Source organism: Cetorhinus maximus, chromosome 27 (genome assembly GCF_964194155.1).
Source record: "Cetorhinus maximus chromosome 27, sCetMax3.hap1.1, whole genome shotgun sequence".
Classification (NCBI taxonomy): Eukaryota; Metazoa; Chordata; class Chondrichthyes; order Lamniformes; family Cetorhinidae; genus Cetorhinus; species Cetorhinus maximus.
This window is the reverse complement of record NC_135905.1, coordinates 28,291,139-28,306,787: the sequence shown is the minus strand read 5'-3', so window position 1 is coordinate 28,306,787 and position 15,649 is coordinate 28,291,139. Positions and strand designations below refer to the sequence as shown.

The 15,649-nt window shown below is 46.1% G+C and overlaps 1 protein-coding gene and 1 non-coding gene across 2 annotated transcripts in view; one reads left to right on the top strand and one right to left on the bottom strand.

Annotated features, from left to right (window-relative positions):
- Nucleotides 1-15,649, top strand: part of spock2 (SPARC (osteonectin), cwcv and kazal like domains proteoglycan 2) — a 65,992-nt gene that overhangs the window by 33,904 nt on the left and 16,439 nt on the right. Inside the window, exons 3-4 of the mRNA XM_078530940.1 lie at nt 5,969-6,083; nt 11,870-11,975. Of these exons, the coding sequence (XP_078387066.1) occupies nt 5,969-6,083; nt 11,870-11,975 (221 nt within the window). The remainder of the gene's footprint in view (nt 1-5,968; nt 6,084-11,869; nt 11,976-15,649) is intronic.
- Nucleotides 10,252-10,354, bottom strand: LOC144668723 (U6 spliceosomal RNA). Its single transcript, XR_013573547.1, has one exon. It is a non-coding gene; the product is annotated as a U6 spliceosomal RNA (small nuclear RNA).

Genomic DNA, 15,649 nt, shown 5'->3' with positions numbered 1-15,649 from the left:
AAGCCTTTGAGAAGTCAAGTGATATGGTCACCTTTTGCCCTGTGTGTATTGCGTAGGTACCAACAGTTAGCAGTTTGCTATACGTGACCCAGATAGCAACTGATGTTGGTGCATTGTTAATTTTTACCCGAGGTGTAGTTTGTAGTTGTGTGAATCATTACAGTGAGACCCATGGCCAAGAGCGGACATGAGTGATACACTACCCTGGTGCTAGTATGCAGTGCGTATAAAGCAGTTGACACTGAGACATGCACCAGTCCTACAGCCCTGCCATGAATGGATAGGTGCGGTTTATTCTCTGTGTACTGACCACGTACAGCAGGTAACACTGAGATGTGAACTGTGAAGTCTCAGCCGGGAGGGAATGTTTAGCATTTAGCAGTCCTCCTGTCTACTTGGAGAATGGTGATTATTAATGGCCAGTTGAATCATAAAAATGGATAACTTGGCATGGAACAGAATACTTCATCAGTGTTGTAGGGCCTGCTATCCAGCAAATCAATTAGCAAAGTCCATATGGCAGCTACAGGACAATATTTGTTGCTACTGGATGAGATTATGCTTGTATTGCAATGAACTTGTATTTTTTTTTATATTGGATGCTTTTCTTATTTATAATTTCTCTTTTGTTTTCCCTCTCCTTTCCGGAATATTGTTGGCCCTTACTGTTCCAGAGATGCCGGGCATTCTACACTGTATAGTCCGGAATGCCCAGTCTGTGAATAGCACTCTCACAATCTTCTAACACAGAAATTACATAGTCACTGGGAAAAATTGTGGGACCACAAGGAAAGATTGGGGAAACAAGCCTACTAGATCTCTCTTCAAAAGAGCCGACACTGGCTCGATGGGCCAAATGGCCTCCTTCTGTGCTGTGCTATTCCATGGTTCTTTGAAATTACTTCAAACTAATCAGCATGAGTAGCACCGAGGGACTAAGATTCAAACTCGTCACAGAAAATTTAGGTCTAGCGTCTCAAAACGTTCTTCTTTGCGCAGAAAGCGATCGGCGCTTGGAATGGATTCCTGATCGGGAAGCGGGCGGGAGAACACTTTAAATCATCAACGTCATCTAATGAAAATAAAATGAGGTGGGGGAGTGTGGGGCCCTTCTGGATAATGGCCTAATTGGCCTTCCTCATCAAATTAATGTTGGTGACAATTTAAATGAGGTTTACTTATGATTAAAAACAATTATCCACCTTCACTAGCTGAGTCACTTAGTAAGAGGCAATTGAGCCGTTTAGTTGTCACACAGCAATTTGGGCACCCAAGTTTGTGCTCAGCAAGATCCCACAAAGAGCAACATGATGACGACCACATAATTTGTTTCAGGTGTTGGATGAGGGATGAATGTTAGCCAGGATGCCGGGGAGAACACCCCTGTTCTTTTTCATAAGGGCAAAGGAAATAGAAGCAGGAGTAGACCATTTGGCCCATCGAGCCTGCTCCACCATTCAATAAGATCATGGCTGGTCTAATTGTGGCTTTAACTCCGCTTTCCTGCCTGTCCCCCCAACCTTTAAATCTGTTGCCAATCATAAATCTGTCTAAGTCATTGAATATACTCAATGACCCAGCCTCCACTGCTCTCTGAGGGAGAGAATTCCAAACACTAATGACCCCCTGACAGAAGGAATTCCTCTTCATCTCCATCTTCATTGGGAGACCCCTTATCTTTATACTGTGCCCCCTAATTCCCCAAGAGAGGAAACATCCTCTCAGCATCTACCCTGTCACAATCTGTTTCAGTAGGATTACCCCTCATTCTTCTAAACTGCAATGAGTATAGGCTCAACCTTTCCTCGTAAAATATCCCCTTCATCCCAGGAATCAGCCTAGAGAACCTCCTCTGAACTACTTCCAATGCAAGTATGTCCCTCCTTAAGTAAGGAAACCAAAACTATTATACACAGTACTTTGTGTGGTCTCACCAATGCTCTGTACAGTTGTAGCAAGACTTCCCTACTTATACCCCATCCCCCTTGCTATAAAAACCAATTTTGAATAGTGACTTGGAGTCTTTCACCAGAGAGCAGGCTGTTTAACATCCATCCGTAGGATGGCTCCTCTGACATTGCAGCACTCCCTCGCCGCACTGGAGTGCTTGGATTATCTGCTCGGGTCCCTGAAGTGGGGCTTGAACCCACACCTTCTGAATCAGAAGTGAGAATGCTATCTCGTGATTGGTTACCACACCAAGGAAGACGATCTGATTTTCTGACCAGTGAATGTTCCTGTGCACAGGATATAAAAGAATGTGTATCCATGAAATACCATAAAACCTCTCAGCTGGGAAATTTATTCCCAGTAACTTCTCTATTTAACTAGGCTTTAATGATTGTTTAATGAAGTCATTAAAGTTTAAGGACTCCTATTTCTCACTACCTTTTAGACAGCTCCTACATTCAGACATTTAGTGGCAGTGGTGGTTCAAGCTGTAACAATCCAACACAGCTCCTCTAAACACCATGAGCTAATTTACCATCCATACCACTGACTGCAGTGACCTGCCTTCCTCTGGTTGTTTAACAACAGCAATTTGCATTTGTATAGCATGTTTAACACAGTAAAAATGCCCCAAGCTGCTTCTCAGAAACATTACCAGACAGGAAAAAAACTGACACCACTGTAAAGCCACTCACCATCCTGACTTGGAACTCTATCGCTGTTCCTTCACTGTCGCTGGGTCAAAATCCTGGGACTCCCTCCCTAACAGCACTGTGTGTGTACCTACACCACATGGACTGCAGCAGTTCAAGAAGGCAGCTCACCACCACCTTCTCAAGGGCAACTAGGGATGGGCAATAAATGCTGGCCCAGCCAGTGACACCAACATCCCAGCTGAAAGCTTGGTCAAGGAGTAGGTTTTATGGAACATCTTAAAGAAGGAGAGAGAAGCAGAGAGTTTTAGGAAGGGAGTTCTGGAGCTAAGGGCTGAGAAGGCTGAAGACATGGCCACCCATGGTAGGAAGATGGAAGTGGGGTTGTGCAAGTGGCCAGAGTTAGACGAATGTAGAGTTCTTGAGGGTTGTTAGACTGGAGGATATTACAGAGATGGGGAGGAGCGAGGCCATGGGAGGATTTGAACACAAGGTTGAAATTTTTAAAATCGAGGCATTGCCCAGACCGGGAGTCACTGTGTGTCAGTAAACACGGGGTTATGGGGAGTGGCGTGGTGGGGGAGGGTGGTGGGGTTTGATGGGTGAGCGCATCTTGGTGTGAGTTAGGAGACAGGGAGCAGAGTTTTGGAAGAGCTCAAATTTACAGAGGCTATCTGAATATTGGAGCATTCAAGTCTGGAGGCAATGAAGTCACAAATGAGGGTTTCACTAGCCGATGGACTGAGAGAGGTGAGGGCTGGCAGGGCAGACAGTGTTGGGACAGGGGAGGAGTTTTAATTCTGCCATTCCTGAGACTGTATTGCTTGGAATCTGTTAAGTCCACCCATCGAACATTGCCAGACACAATGGAGGTTTCAATTGTATTTAAGAGGAGGCATTTTTAGGACATTGCCAAACTGAGAGGGCAGACATGGAACATCCTCCCAGGCATCTTTGCACGAGGCAGACCTGAACCTAATGTGTGAGAGTCGTGTGTAACTGTGTAGGAATAAGGACCTGATTCTACTTGGGCTCCCAATTCTGGTTGGACATATTCCTGGAGATGACATCACTTGACCTCCTCCCTCCAATTGCCCTGCCCCCATGCTCCCACATTGGTCAGCTGACATGTCCAGACTCTCAAGCCACAGCCAATCAGGGAGTAAATAGACACTCTATTAGCCAATTGGATGATTAAAACCAAAATGTTCAGATAATTTTTTTAAGAAACCATACTTTTTATTGCGCACATGGTATCTCTCCAGGGTGTTACTTGCAGCAGTGTCCTGGAGATTAATCTTTAATAACTGGAGACTCCAGGGCAATGATGGAAGGTTGGTAACCTTTGATTCTATTTTACGACATTCTCCTTGATAAAAGGTTTCAATGCGGTAGAGAGGCTGACCTTAAAACCTTAGCCTGCCGCAATGCCAATGGGCCCTTTGCACGCACAGTGTCATTGAGCGCCTGGCACACCAACGGAAGAATCGAGCTCCAAGTGAGGCCAAGGAGGAGCTTAAAACGTTCCAAAGAAAATCTGAAAAGAATGCAGGAACATTCGAAAAGCTGAAGCCGCTGTTTGTTTTTTGGGCCATGTGTATGCTGTTGTGTGGTTGTTGCATTATCTGATAGCAGTTCACTGGGAGCCCAGTAAAATCTCAGCATTAATACAGTGCAGCAGAATGTTGACTGTAGTCTTGGCTGCAATGCTCACACTCTCCCCTGCAGTGTCAGGTTGAGCTTTCCAAATATGTGCTACAACAACAGCAACATTAATAGAACCATTCCAGAAGGAGGCCATTCAGGCTATTGAGCCTGTACTGGCCCTTTGAAAGAGCTACCCAATTGGCTCCAGAGCCCACCACTCCCGGCTTGCTCTTTGCCTCATAGCCCTGAATTGTGTTTTTTTTTCCCTTTCTGATTATTTATCCAATTCTCTTTTGAAAGTTGCTGTTGAATCTGCTTCCACTGCCCTTTCAGACAGAAGGTGCATTGTAATAAACAACATGCTGTGTTCTGAAAGAATTTTTCTCCCCCCTGCCTTTTTTTGTTGCCAGCAACAAGTACTTGCGACATCCTCCTTAGCTCTGCTGACTGGATTGTGACTCAGACATCACAAGATCATTCTGAGACACAAACTCATTTGCAATCTTTGGGGAAAACTTCTGTGTTCTTAAACTTCTAGACCAGACTGTAGTCACTGCAGACATTAAACCTTGAACTTCAGATATAGTGAGTTCTCTCTGGAATGGGTGTCGGACGTTTACACTTAAGGCTCATTCCAGAATGTTCCTTCATCTAGTGCCCAAGATGTGTCTTTAAATGATGAGGTAGAGAATGCTGGTTTCTCTTTGTAAACCAAAACCAGAATCACCGGTAAGTGAGCCTTTGAAATGTGTGATTTCTCAGAGTGTGAGATTTCCAACGCTTTTTTAAAAGAAAACACATTTCCCTTGATGAATAAACAGGACTGAATCTCATCCCCTAGGAAGAGCCAGAATTCTAGAAACTCCAACCTCGCCGCAGATCAGAAACCAGAATATTTAGCTGTCGGTTTTCTCATTGTTGACCCATGATGGGGACAGAGTTGTTGTCACCCCGTCAGACCAACTTCAAAGCCCCAAGTTGGTTTGTCAACAGTTTCTGTCAACGAGACACAAAGGGATCATCCAAGCCGGGGAGTGGAGGGAGGAGCTGGGAGGGAGGGGAGAGTAGAGGGAAGGAGTGGAATGGGAGGGAGAGAAGAGGATCGGAGGGTGCAAGTGAGGACGGGGGAAACAGGAAAAATCACAAAAGCTAATCCTTGGTATCAAAGAATTTGGTTTTGAGATTAGACGTAGGAACATAGGAGCAGAACTAGGTCATTCGGTCCCACAAGCCTGCCCTGCCATTCAATTAGATCATAACTGATGTTCTACCTCAATGCCATTTTCCTGCACTATCCCCATATCCCTTAATATCTTGACTAACTAGAAATCTATCTATCTCTGCCTTGATGCTAAAGCATAGACTTTAGCCATGAAGGGATTGGATGAGAGGAGATCATTTTACAGAGGTAAAAAAGATTATGTATGGAATAGAAAATGTAAATTCTGATGATGCTTTGTTTGAAATGAAGACTGAAGGGCAATGGGTACAAACTGATAAAAACCTAAAAGGTTGCATAGTTTTGAGGTCCTGAAATAAAATGAGTTTGAGTCGGAGAGTGAACTCATTTGAGTGTGGAGGATGGTGTGTTTGCATTTTAAGGGGACCCCTAACCAACGAGGTACTGACAGATAAAGAGGCATGGAAGGTCACGACTGAGAGATTGGCTGTGTCTTTATTCTCCTGTTTGTAAGTAACTTGTGCAATTTCCTCTGCAGCGCTGGATCCCACCAAGGACCCCTGTCAAAAGGTGAAATGCAGCCGACACAAAGTGTGTGTCTCCCAGGGCCAGCTGAGGGCCATGTGCATCAGCCGCAAGAAACTACAGCACAGGTTAGACCCCGTGTGCAGCACACACCAACACCTTCACTCGCTCATTGCAAGAAGCACTTGTACAAATGTGTTCTCGTTATGTGCACTCCCTCAGACTCGGTACATGAGGATGCACACACTTCAGATAATGAGTCACACAGGTACCTAAATAATGACATGCACACCCCACCCCCCACCCTGATAAGGACACCTGCGTAGATAATGAAAGACACGTGTGCTTCCGTCACAGAACTTTGCAGAAGGGGAACATGTGCTGAGAATTTGGGCATGGAGCTCAGTGCATGCAATTCGTAGCCTGTGCGATTTTCCAAACATGAAAATGGCCAAAAATGACCAGGAGAAAGAAAGAAGACCATTACCCCTTTGGACTAGGCCCCAGCAGCAGTAAGCCTTCAAATCCTGTGCACCATATCAACCGTCATATAACCATCATCCACTTGTACCTGACTAGATTCACACCCAACTCCCAGCGGCAAAAGGGCTACTCCACTGTTCTACATGGGTTCATGAGTTAGATTGAAACAAGGCAGGCCACTTGGTTTAGCCTGGCTCGTGTCACCCATCAGATTGAAGGAGATCTTTGTCCACTCGAACCTGCGTTGAATTCAATCCCAATGATCGTGATATATCCTGAGTTAACCTAGGCATCAGGACGTGAGGATACTGTGAGCAGCAATATCTTAATTGACTAAATTCGATGTAAGGATTGTCACATGAGTGATGACACTGCTTTTTGAGCTGTGCAGAACTTGTGTAAAAATGATCCCTGATAATGAAACCGAATCCTTTTTAAAACCAGACTGTATTGATTGTTCTACATTATTAATGCACCGAGCGTCTCCTCTGGGACTATAATTGTCCTTGAGTGTAGCAAATGTCTTGTTATGGTTGGAAATATGGGCAACATTGGGGATTTTCTTCCTCGTGTGCTGGGCTAAAGCAAAACTTATTTCTTCTGACTCACAGGATGGTGGGATGTGCTGGAACAGACTCCCAGAGGAGGTGTTTGTTTCCGCCTCATTAGCACTCTTAAAAGGGAGTGGATAAATTATGTGTTGATAGAGGGGACTGAGGGTTATCGAGAAAATAATGTAGTATTTCTTTTTTGGTAAGACAGAGGAAGGGATTTAGATTTCTTAAAAGTGGAGAATTAACGGACTGGCCCCTGGACAGGTTGTGAATATGCTTCAAAGGCTGAACATTTCTTCAGTTTTCCCCTTGATGTGGAGGGGAACTGGCCATTGGCAATCCTCCGCAGGCTACAATAACAACTTGTATTTACACAGCATCCTTAATAAAATGTAAAATAAAGGTGCTTCACAGGAGCATGGTAAAACAAAATATGACGCTGAGCCACATTTGGAGATATTAGGACAGATGACCAAAAACTGGGTTAACAAAGGCTTTAAGGAGTGTCTCGAAGGAAGAAAGAGAGGTGGAGAGGGTTAGGGAAGGAATTCCTGAGCTTAGGGTCCAGGCAACTGAAGTTACGGCTGTCAATGGTGGAGCAGCAGAAATCTGGGATACTTGATCAGAATTAGAGGAGTGCAGATATCTCAGAGGATTGTGGGGCTGGAGGAGATTACAGAGATTGAGAGGGTTGAGGCCATGGAAGGATTTGAAAGCAAGAATCAGAATTTTAAAAAATGAGGATGTTGCTTGACTGGGAGCCAATGTAGGTCAGTGAGCACAGGGCTGATAGGAGAGCGGGACTTGGCACGAGTCAAGACATGGGCAGCAGAGATTTGGATGATCTCAGGTATACAGAGGGTAGAGTGTGAGAGATCAGACAAGAGTGCATTGGAACAGTTGAGTCCAGAGGTAACGAAGGTATGGATGAGGGTTTCAGCAGCTGATGAGCTGAGACTGAGGTGAAGTTGGGCAAATGTTACAATAAATGATAACTGTGTGCTGAAGGATGATGGATGTTAATGCATGTCCTGCCAGACTCCACTGTCTTAATCTTTCTTGACAACCTAGTCTCTCTTTTTTGGGTCCACTTATCTCAGTGGTATTTGCTAGAAAATTAGTGAGGGCTGTATATGTGATATTGAAAAATTTTGATTTGCTGCATGAGAGTGGAGGGGGGTGGGGTAGAAGTGGGGGAAGAGTTGTCAGGGAGGAGAGTCGTGAGCGTGGGGTTGGGGGATTGCAAGAGTGGGGAGTGATGGTTTCTTTCTACAATCATTTTGCAGTCTGTTGGACGCAGTGGTACGGCCCTCGGAGCTCATTCCCTTAGGCCGCGCCCTCTGAACCACGGCGAGGAAAAAAAAATCACACGCGGGCATGTCCTGGGGTCTCAAGCCAACCCCAGAGCTGTCCCGCCAGAGTCTCTGCTTCCCAGTCGTTGCTTCGGAGCAAGAGGAGGAACTCAAAGTCTCAGTTGCTCATGGGGTCGCAACCCACGGCTTTGGGAACCTCCAGCTTAGGCAGTCAATTTATCATCATATTCCGGTACAAAAAACAGCCCAGGGAAATGTAGCGAGAAGGGCCGCAAGGAAGACACGTGCGAGCTGCATGTGACCCAGGGACTGCAAAGTGAATCCCAATACTTTCACTATTGGCTACCACACCACAGAATCAGAACGTTGGCTCAAAATTGTATTAAACTTCTTCAGACCCTCGGTTAGACTCCATTTGGAGTATTGTGCGCACTTCTGGTCCCTAGGGGCAGAATTTTCCGGTTGGCGTGTGGGGCCGGGACCCACAGGCAGACGTGTAAAATGACGCGCGGTGACTTCAGACGTGCGTCCCGATGTCACGCCGCGTCATTCAGACTTTCAGCCGACTCTGCTGCGCGCCTGCCAAACTGTCAAAGGCCTATTAAGGCCATTTAAATATTAATTAAAGTTATTAACGGAGCCCAGGCGGCCTTCGCATTTTTCATGGAGCCTCATCCACGGGTGGGATGAGATTCCATGAAGGGTTTATAAATTAAATACATTTTTTCATTAATGTTCCTTGACATGTCCCAGCCCATGTGACACTGTCGCATGAGGGGACATGTCTTAAAATAATTTCTTTTCTTTATTTATTTAAACTTCTAAACCTTAAACTAATCTCCTTGAGGCACAGAGGTGCCTCAGGGAGATTTCTGAGCTCTGTTGCGCGCGTGCGTGAAAGAGCGCAGGCCTCGACTCAGGGAATCCCCTCCACGCCCGCACAGTTAGCGCTCAGCGCTTCCGGGCGCACGTCACGCAGGGTGGGCCTTAATTGGCCCCGCCCACGTAAAATGGCGGCGCGGACCCGATCGGGGACGCCGATCAGGTTTGTGTCTGCTCCTGCCCGCCCCAGCACAACCCCCCCCTCAACGGGGGGGGGATTCTCCCCTATGTTATAAAAAGGATGTAGAAGCTCCTGAGAAGGTGAACAAAAGAGATTTGCAAAAATGATACCAGAGTTGAGAGGCTAGGGCTCTTTTTTTTATCCTCTCAAAGAGAAGACTGAGAAGTGACCTGATCAAGGTTCTTGAAATTTATAAAGCGGTTTGGTAGAGTAGGCGTAGAAAAGTTGTTTCCATTTGTGGGAGGGTTCGAAACTAGGCCCTGTAGATATCATCACTAATAAATCCAAATAGGAATCAGGCGACACTCGTGTGTGAGGCTCATGAAACTCAGGCTGGGATTTTCCAGCCCCGCCCACCGCGGGACCGGAAATTCCCACCCGAAGCCAACGGACCTTTGGCTGGTCCGTCAAATTTTCCATCTCGCCTGTGACGATTCCTGCTGTGGGTGGGATCGGAAAATCCCAGCCCTGGAGTGTGGAACTCACCACCGCTTGGCACGGTGGAGGTGGCTAGTAAAGGTGCATGAAAGAGGGTAGAAGGAATGGGAGGATATGTTGATATCGGGCAGAAGGAATGGGAAAAGGCTCATGTGGAGCATGAACACTAGCATAGATTGGTGGGGCCGAATGGCCTGTTTCTGTGCTGTACTTTCTATGTGGTGATTAAGTCTGAAGTGACTGCAGCTGCATAAGTTTAAACGGCTGTAACTTCGGCAGAGAATTCGCACATATTCAGCACTGTGGCCCTGTAAATTGCCACTATCTCTGATAAAACCTCTTCAGCTTATGCCTGACACGTGATGGAGCAGCATTGGAAATTTAAATGAACTGGGTTGCCCTATCCAGGTAACCTGAATTTCTACAAAGGAATGTTTTGAAAGTCTTAAATATGGAATGCTTCACGAATTTGCGTGTCATCCTTGCGCAGGGGCCACGCTAATCTTCTCTGTATCGTTCCAATGTATAGATCTAAAGTCATCGCTGATTGATCAATAATTGCTCTAGACAGGAACATAGAATTGGTAGAAAAGAGCAGGCCAAGATCCACCCACTTCTCCTTCTACCACACTGATAAGTCACTTGATTCAATGATAATGGAGCTGTTGACTAATCACCAGAATCAATCATTATCAATGAGTCCACAACAGACCCAGGCATGAGGTGCAGAAAACCCCTAGTGTAGAAAACCTTAATTCACTTATCCCATTCAAAAGCGCCACATTTACCTCATTTCAAGGCTCACATTGCATTGTGGAACACTATATATTAGTCATTTTCTGAAATCTTATCTAATTTGTATTTAAGTTGATCAATGCCATCAGATTCCCCCATCTCCCTAGATAACCTGCTCCATAAGTTGGTCATTCACTCACTGATGTGGTACTGGGAGGTAATAGGCCACGTTAAAAGATTGCTACATCCTAGGGTTGCCAGCCCTCCAGGACTGGCCTGGAGTCTCCAGGAATTGAAGGTCAATCTCCAGGACACTGCTGTGTGCGACCCTGGGGAAACGTCATCGGGACGTTAAAAAAGAGTTTTAAAAGATTTTTCCTTGAATGTTCCTCTTGACCAGATATGGAAATATTGAAAATTGTGGGAGGGGTTGGGTGGGGGGTGGGGGGAGGCTGTTTGGCTGACAGTCAATCATCATCCAATCAGGTAATGAGTCTTTTTGCTTTCCAATCGGTGTAGGAAGGCCGTACGTCACAAGGATGGATGTGCTGGCCGACTAATAACTGGAGTGTGGGGGGCAAGTCATGTGATGAACCCTCCAGAAATACATTTAATCACAATTGGCAACCCTACTACATTCCCACTCCCGCTTCCCACTTCATGCATTGTCCTCCGGGAGCCTTGCAAGCCTTTTGCCGCATGGACAAACTCCAGGCCGCCCATGCAGGTACTCCTGTCGGGAGCTAGCATTGAGAGGTTGCACGGTCTGAGCGGGTGGGATGGGTGCACTTTTTGCCAGTGTGTATTCTCGGTGAGTACAGCTCTCTAGCCTGGAAGATGATGCAGAAAATCTCCCCGCGTATTTTGAAATTCTCTATCCTCCATATAAACAAGGATTCAGTCTTGGAATCTACGTACAGAAAGGGGCCATTTGGCCCTTCATCCCTTTGCTAGATTTTTCACAATCTGATCCTTTTGCCTGTACTTGCTCCTGAATTCATTTTTAAATGATGCTCTAACCTCTGCCCCCTTTTGCCATTTCTAACAACCCTGAGTGAATTTAAAAAAAAATCTATTCTGAATTTTTCCTATAATAACCAATTACCAATGATAATTACCAATCTTGCACTATTTTACCCTCTTGAAATTTTTCATAATTTTGAAAACCTCTGAGATTTTCTCTGCTTCTTGCAAACAGAATAGTCCCGTAAGGAGGCTCAGTTACTCAGTCGAGTTGTCAAGGGGAAGGTTTGGCTCCCCCAGGCGAGGGAGGGGTGGACCAGTGTGTCTGAATGTGCTTCTCACTGCTAAATATCTGTTTGTTTTAGAATCAAGCAATCTTCTTTGGGGCACGAGGATAGCACCTGCAAACCCTGCCAAGCAGTTCAAACATCCCCTGTGTGTGGCTCAGATGGGCACACATACTCATCACAGGTAAGACTGGCATCCTGCAGCCCACAATGGCAGGAATGGTCTGGAAGGCGCTGCCCGAAAGGTGGGGGTGGTGCTGCATAAGCAGATTCAATAATAACTTTCAAGGGGAACTTGGGTAAATGCTTGAAGGAGCAATGGGGCAACAGCTGAGAACAGAGGCTAATTGGATAGCTCTTTTCAAGAGTTGGCACGGGTTTGATGGGTCAAGCGTCCTCTTTCTGTGCCGTGCCACTCTGACAGTACAAAGGCCCCGTTTGAAGTGGTATTGTGACTGGACTGGTATTCCAGAGACCCAGGGTAATGCTCTGGGGACCCAGGTTCGAATCCCACCACAGCAGATGGTGCAATTTAAATCCAATAAAAATCTGGAATTAAAAGTCTGATGATGACCACGAAACCATTGTCGATTGTCGTAAGAAACCCACCTGGTTCGCTAATGCCCTTTAGGGAAGGAAATCTGCCGTCCTTACCTGGTCTGGCCTACATGTGACTCCAGATCCAGAGCAATGTGGTTGACTCTTAAATGCCCTCTGAACAAGGGCAATTAGGGGTGGGCAATAAGTGCTGGCCTAGCCAGTGAAATAAAAAATAGCCAGACTAACTTTTTTTTACACAGTTTTTAATAATGTGACCCCGGCAGCTAATTAGAAAGTATTTTGAGTTGCTGGGAAAGTTTTCCTGTACAGTTTTTTATTCATTCATGTGATGTGGGCATCACCAGCATTTATTGCCCATGTCTAATTGCCCTTGTTCAGAGGGCATTTAAGAGTCAACCACATTGCTGTGGGTCTGGAGTCACATGTAGGCCAGACCAGTTAAGGACGGCAGATTTCCTTCCCTAAAGGACATTAATGAACCAGATGGGTTTTTACAACAATCGGTAATTGTTTCACGGTCACCATCAGATCTTTCAATTCCAGATGTTTTTTAGTGAATTCAAATTTCACCATCTGCCATGGTGGGGTTCGAACCCAGGTCCCCAGAACTTTACCCTGAGTCTCTGTGACAATATGATGGACAAACCTCTGAGCCTTTCAATTTATTGGCATTGCTCATGTTGGAGTCTGGCCCTTTATCTGGCTCTTCAGATCAAGGGGAGTGGGGCATATCCATGTGACTGTGTATTCCTTCCCTCTTTCTTGTTATTTATGTTTTAAGTGTCTCTTCTCTGCTCTGTTAAGTTTCTCTTCTCTTCTGTTTTGCCTGCTTTGCTTTTGGAGCGTGGGTGGGTGGTTGGGTTGGGGGATGGATCTAGTCCATGGATCTTTTGCCAGGGGGAGGGTCGGACTACATGCTCACAATTTCCTTTGTGCCTCCTATAAGCATTGGTCTCCATTGGGAGACTGTATCACCCTTTATGCTCCTCATGCTTCTACTTCCTTCATTTAGTTTTGCTTTGTGTGTTGATAATAGCTGGTGCCCAAGTCAACCACTTGAGTTGGAGCTAGAGTCACGAATAGGACAGAACAGGTTGGTGAGGGTGGAGTTGGGGAGTGTGGGGGGTTTGGTAGCAGATTCCTTCCCTGATGGATGTTAATGAGTCAAATTAGCAGATCAATTGAATTTAGTTCCACGGTTTAACAGGGTGGTATTTGAACTCCAGTGACTTGCTAATCCAGTCCTACAACCACGGGGCTACATTACCCTTAGGTTACTGCTCAGCCTATTCAAAGGGCAAAGTTAAATGGCATTATATGTTGACCAGGTTGTCTGGGCTCTCTGAAGGGACTGGCATAATGTAGCCATCATGAGTGTTGGTATTTATGAGGTTGTATTAATATTTACTCCATTGTTGGTTCTTACGTTATCACATCTGTGATTATGATATTTTTAACAATTCGTGAGTTTTGTTTTTCATTCACAGGGTGTGGCCATTGCTGGCCGGGCCAGCATTTATTGCCCATCCCTAGTTGCCCTTGAGAAGGTGGTGGTGAGCTGCCTTCTTGAGCCGCTGCAGTCCACATGGTGTAGGTACACCCACAGTGCTGTTAGGGAGGGAGTTCCAGGATTTTGGCCCAGCGACACAGTAGGAACGGGGATATATTTCCAAGTCAGGATGGTGTGCGACTCGGAGGGGAGCTTGCTGGTGGTGGGGTTCCCGTGTATCTGCTGCCCTTGTCCGTCCAGGTGGTAGAGGCTGTGGGCTCGGAAGGTACTGTCAAAGAAGCCCTGTTGAGTACTTCACTCAATCCCACTTATCACAGGAAGGCTTGTGTGCTGTTGGTGAACGTCCTTTTTCACTTTTCTGTTTAAACTCTGGCTCAAGGTTCTCCGTTTGTACTAATTTTAGTGTCCCTCCATAGCCCTGCCTAGCCTTAACCCTGCAGCCTCCTCCAGCACAGTGCCCCAACTCAGTCCCTGGGATTCCCAGCCGTCCTTTGCTCTGTGGAGCCTTTGATCATCGAGATCCTTTGCCGGCTGGACATCTGTCACCACCTGCAAAACCCAGCACGTCAACCTCACAGCCAGATCTCTCCTGTCATTTCCCTCCCACAACCAGCCCAGTCTCGTTTTCCCCCCCACTTCTAAGAAAAAAAGACTTGCATTTATATAACGCCTTTCACATACCCAGGGCATTCTAAACTGATTTACAACCAACTAAATACTTTCTGAAGTGCAGTCACTGTGGTGATATGGGAAATCCAGCAGTTAATTGCAAACTCCCACAAACAGCAGCGTGAGGATGATCAGATAACCAGTTTTAGTGCTGTTGGTCGCAGGGTTGTTATTGGTCAGGACACCACAGAGAAATCCCCTGCTCTTCTTTGAAATAGCGTTGTGGGATATTTGACATCTACCTGAGAGGGTCGGCTGGGCTGTGGCCTCGATCACTGGGGAATGTCAGTCTTGATTTTGTGTTCAAGTCCCTGGAGCGATGCTAGAAACCACAGCCTGTCATTCAGAGTGCAGCATCCTGCTCACCGAGCCACAGCTAACACCTCAGTACCTCATTGTGACACACTTTGATTAGGCTCAGAGGTCAGTGTGGGAAAACTGCGCAGGCTGCAAATCATGTGTGTTAATCTCAGTGTTTGAATTTCTGGACCGGAAATGTTAATATGTTACACCCTCTTAATTAGATTGGACCACTTCTTTTGCACTAATGGTGTTGTTGCAAGGGTCACGTTGCAGTGCCTGTGATGATAGCCTTGGGTTTATGCCCAGGAGCACTCAACTGACCCAGAATTGAAATGACTTTCTGAAGGAGAAAAATGACAGGAGAGAATTGAAGGAAATGAATTAAAACCATAACTGCAGCATTTAATTAATTAGCCAACAACTCGTTCTCCAAAATGAACAATTCCACAAAGTAGATGCATTCAAATGAGATCATCCATTGATTGGTTCTAATTTCACTTTATCTCTTGCACTCTGTCTCTCTTTCTCTCTCCCCCCACCTCTGTCTCCCCGACTCCCCCTACCCCCTCTTCCCACCCCCTCTCGCTCCCCTCCACTTTCTGCCCCCTCTCTCTCCCCCTCACTCTCACTCTCTCTCCCTCTCACTCTGTCTCTGCCTTACTCTCCTTCACTCTCCAACCCACTCTCCCTCTCTCTCCCCCACTTTCTCTTTTCCCCCCTCTCTCTCCCTCAATCCCTCTCTTACCCCACTCTCTCTCGCCCCCACTCTCTCTCTCCCCCCCACTTTCTCTCTCTCCCCCCCACTTTCTCTCTCT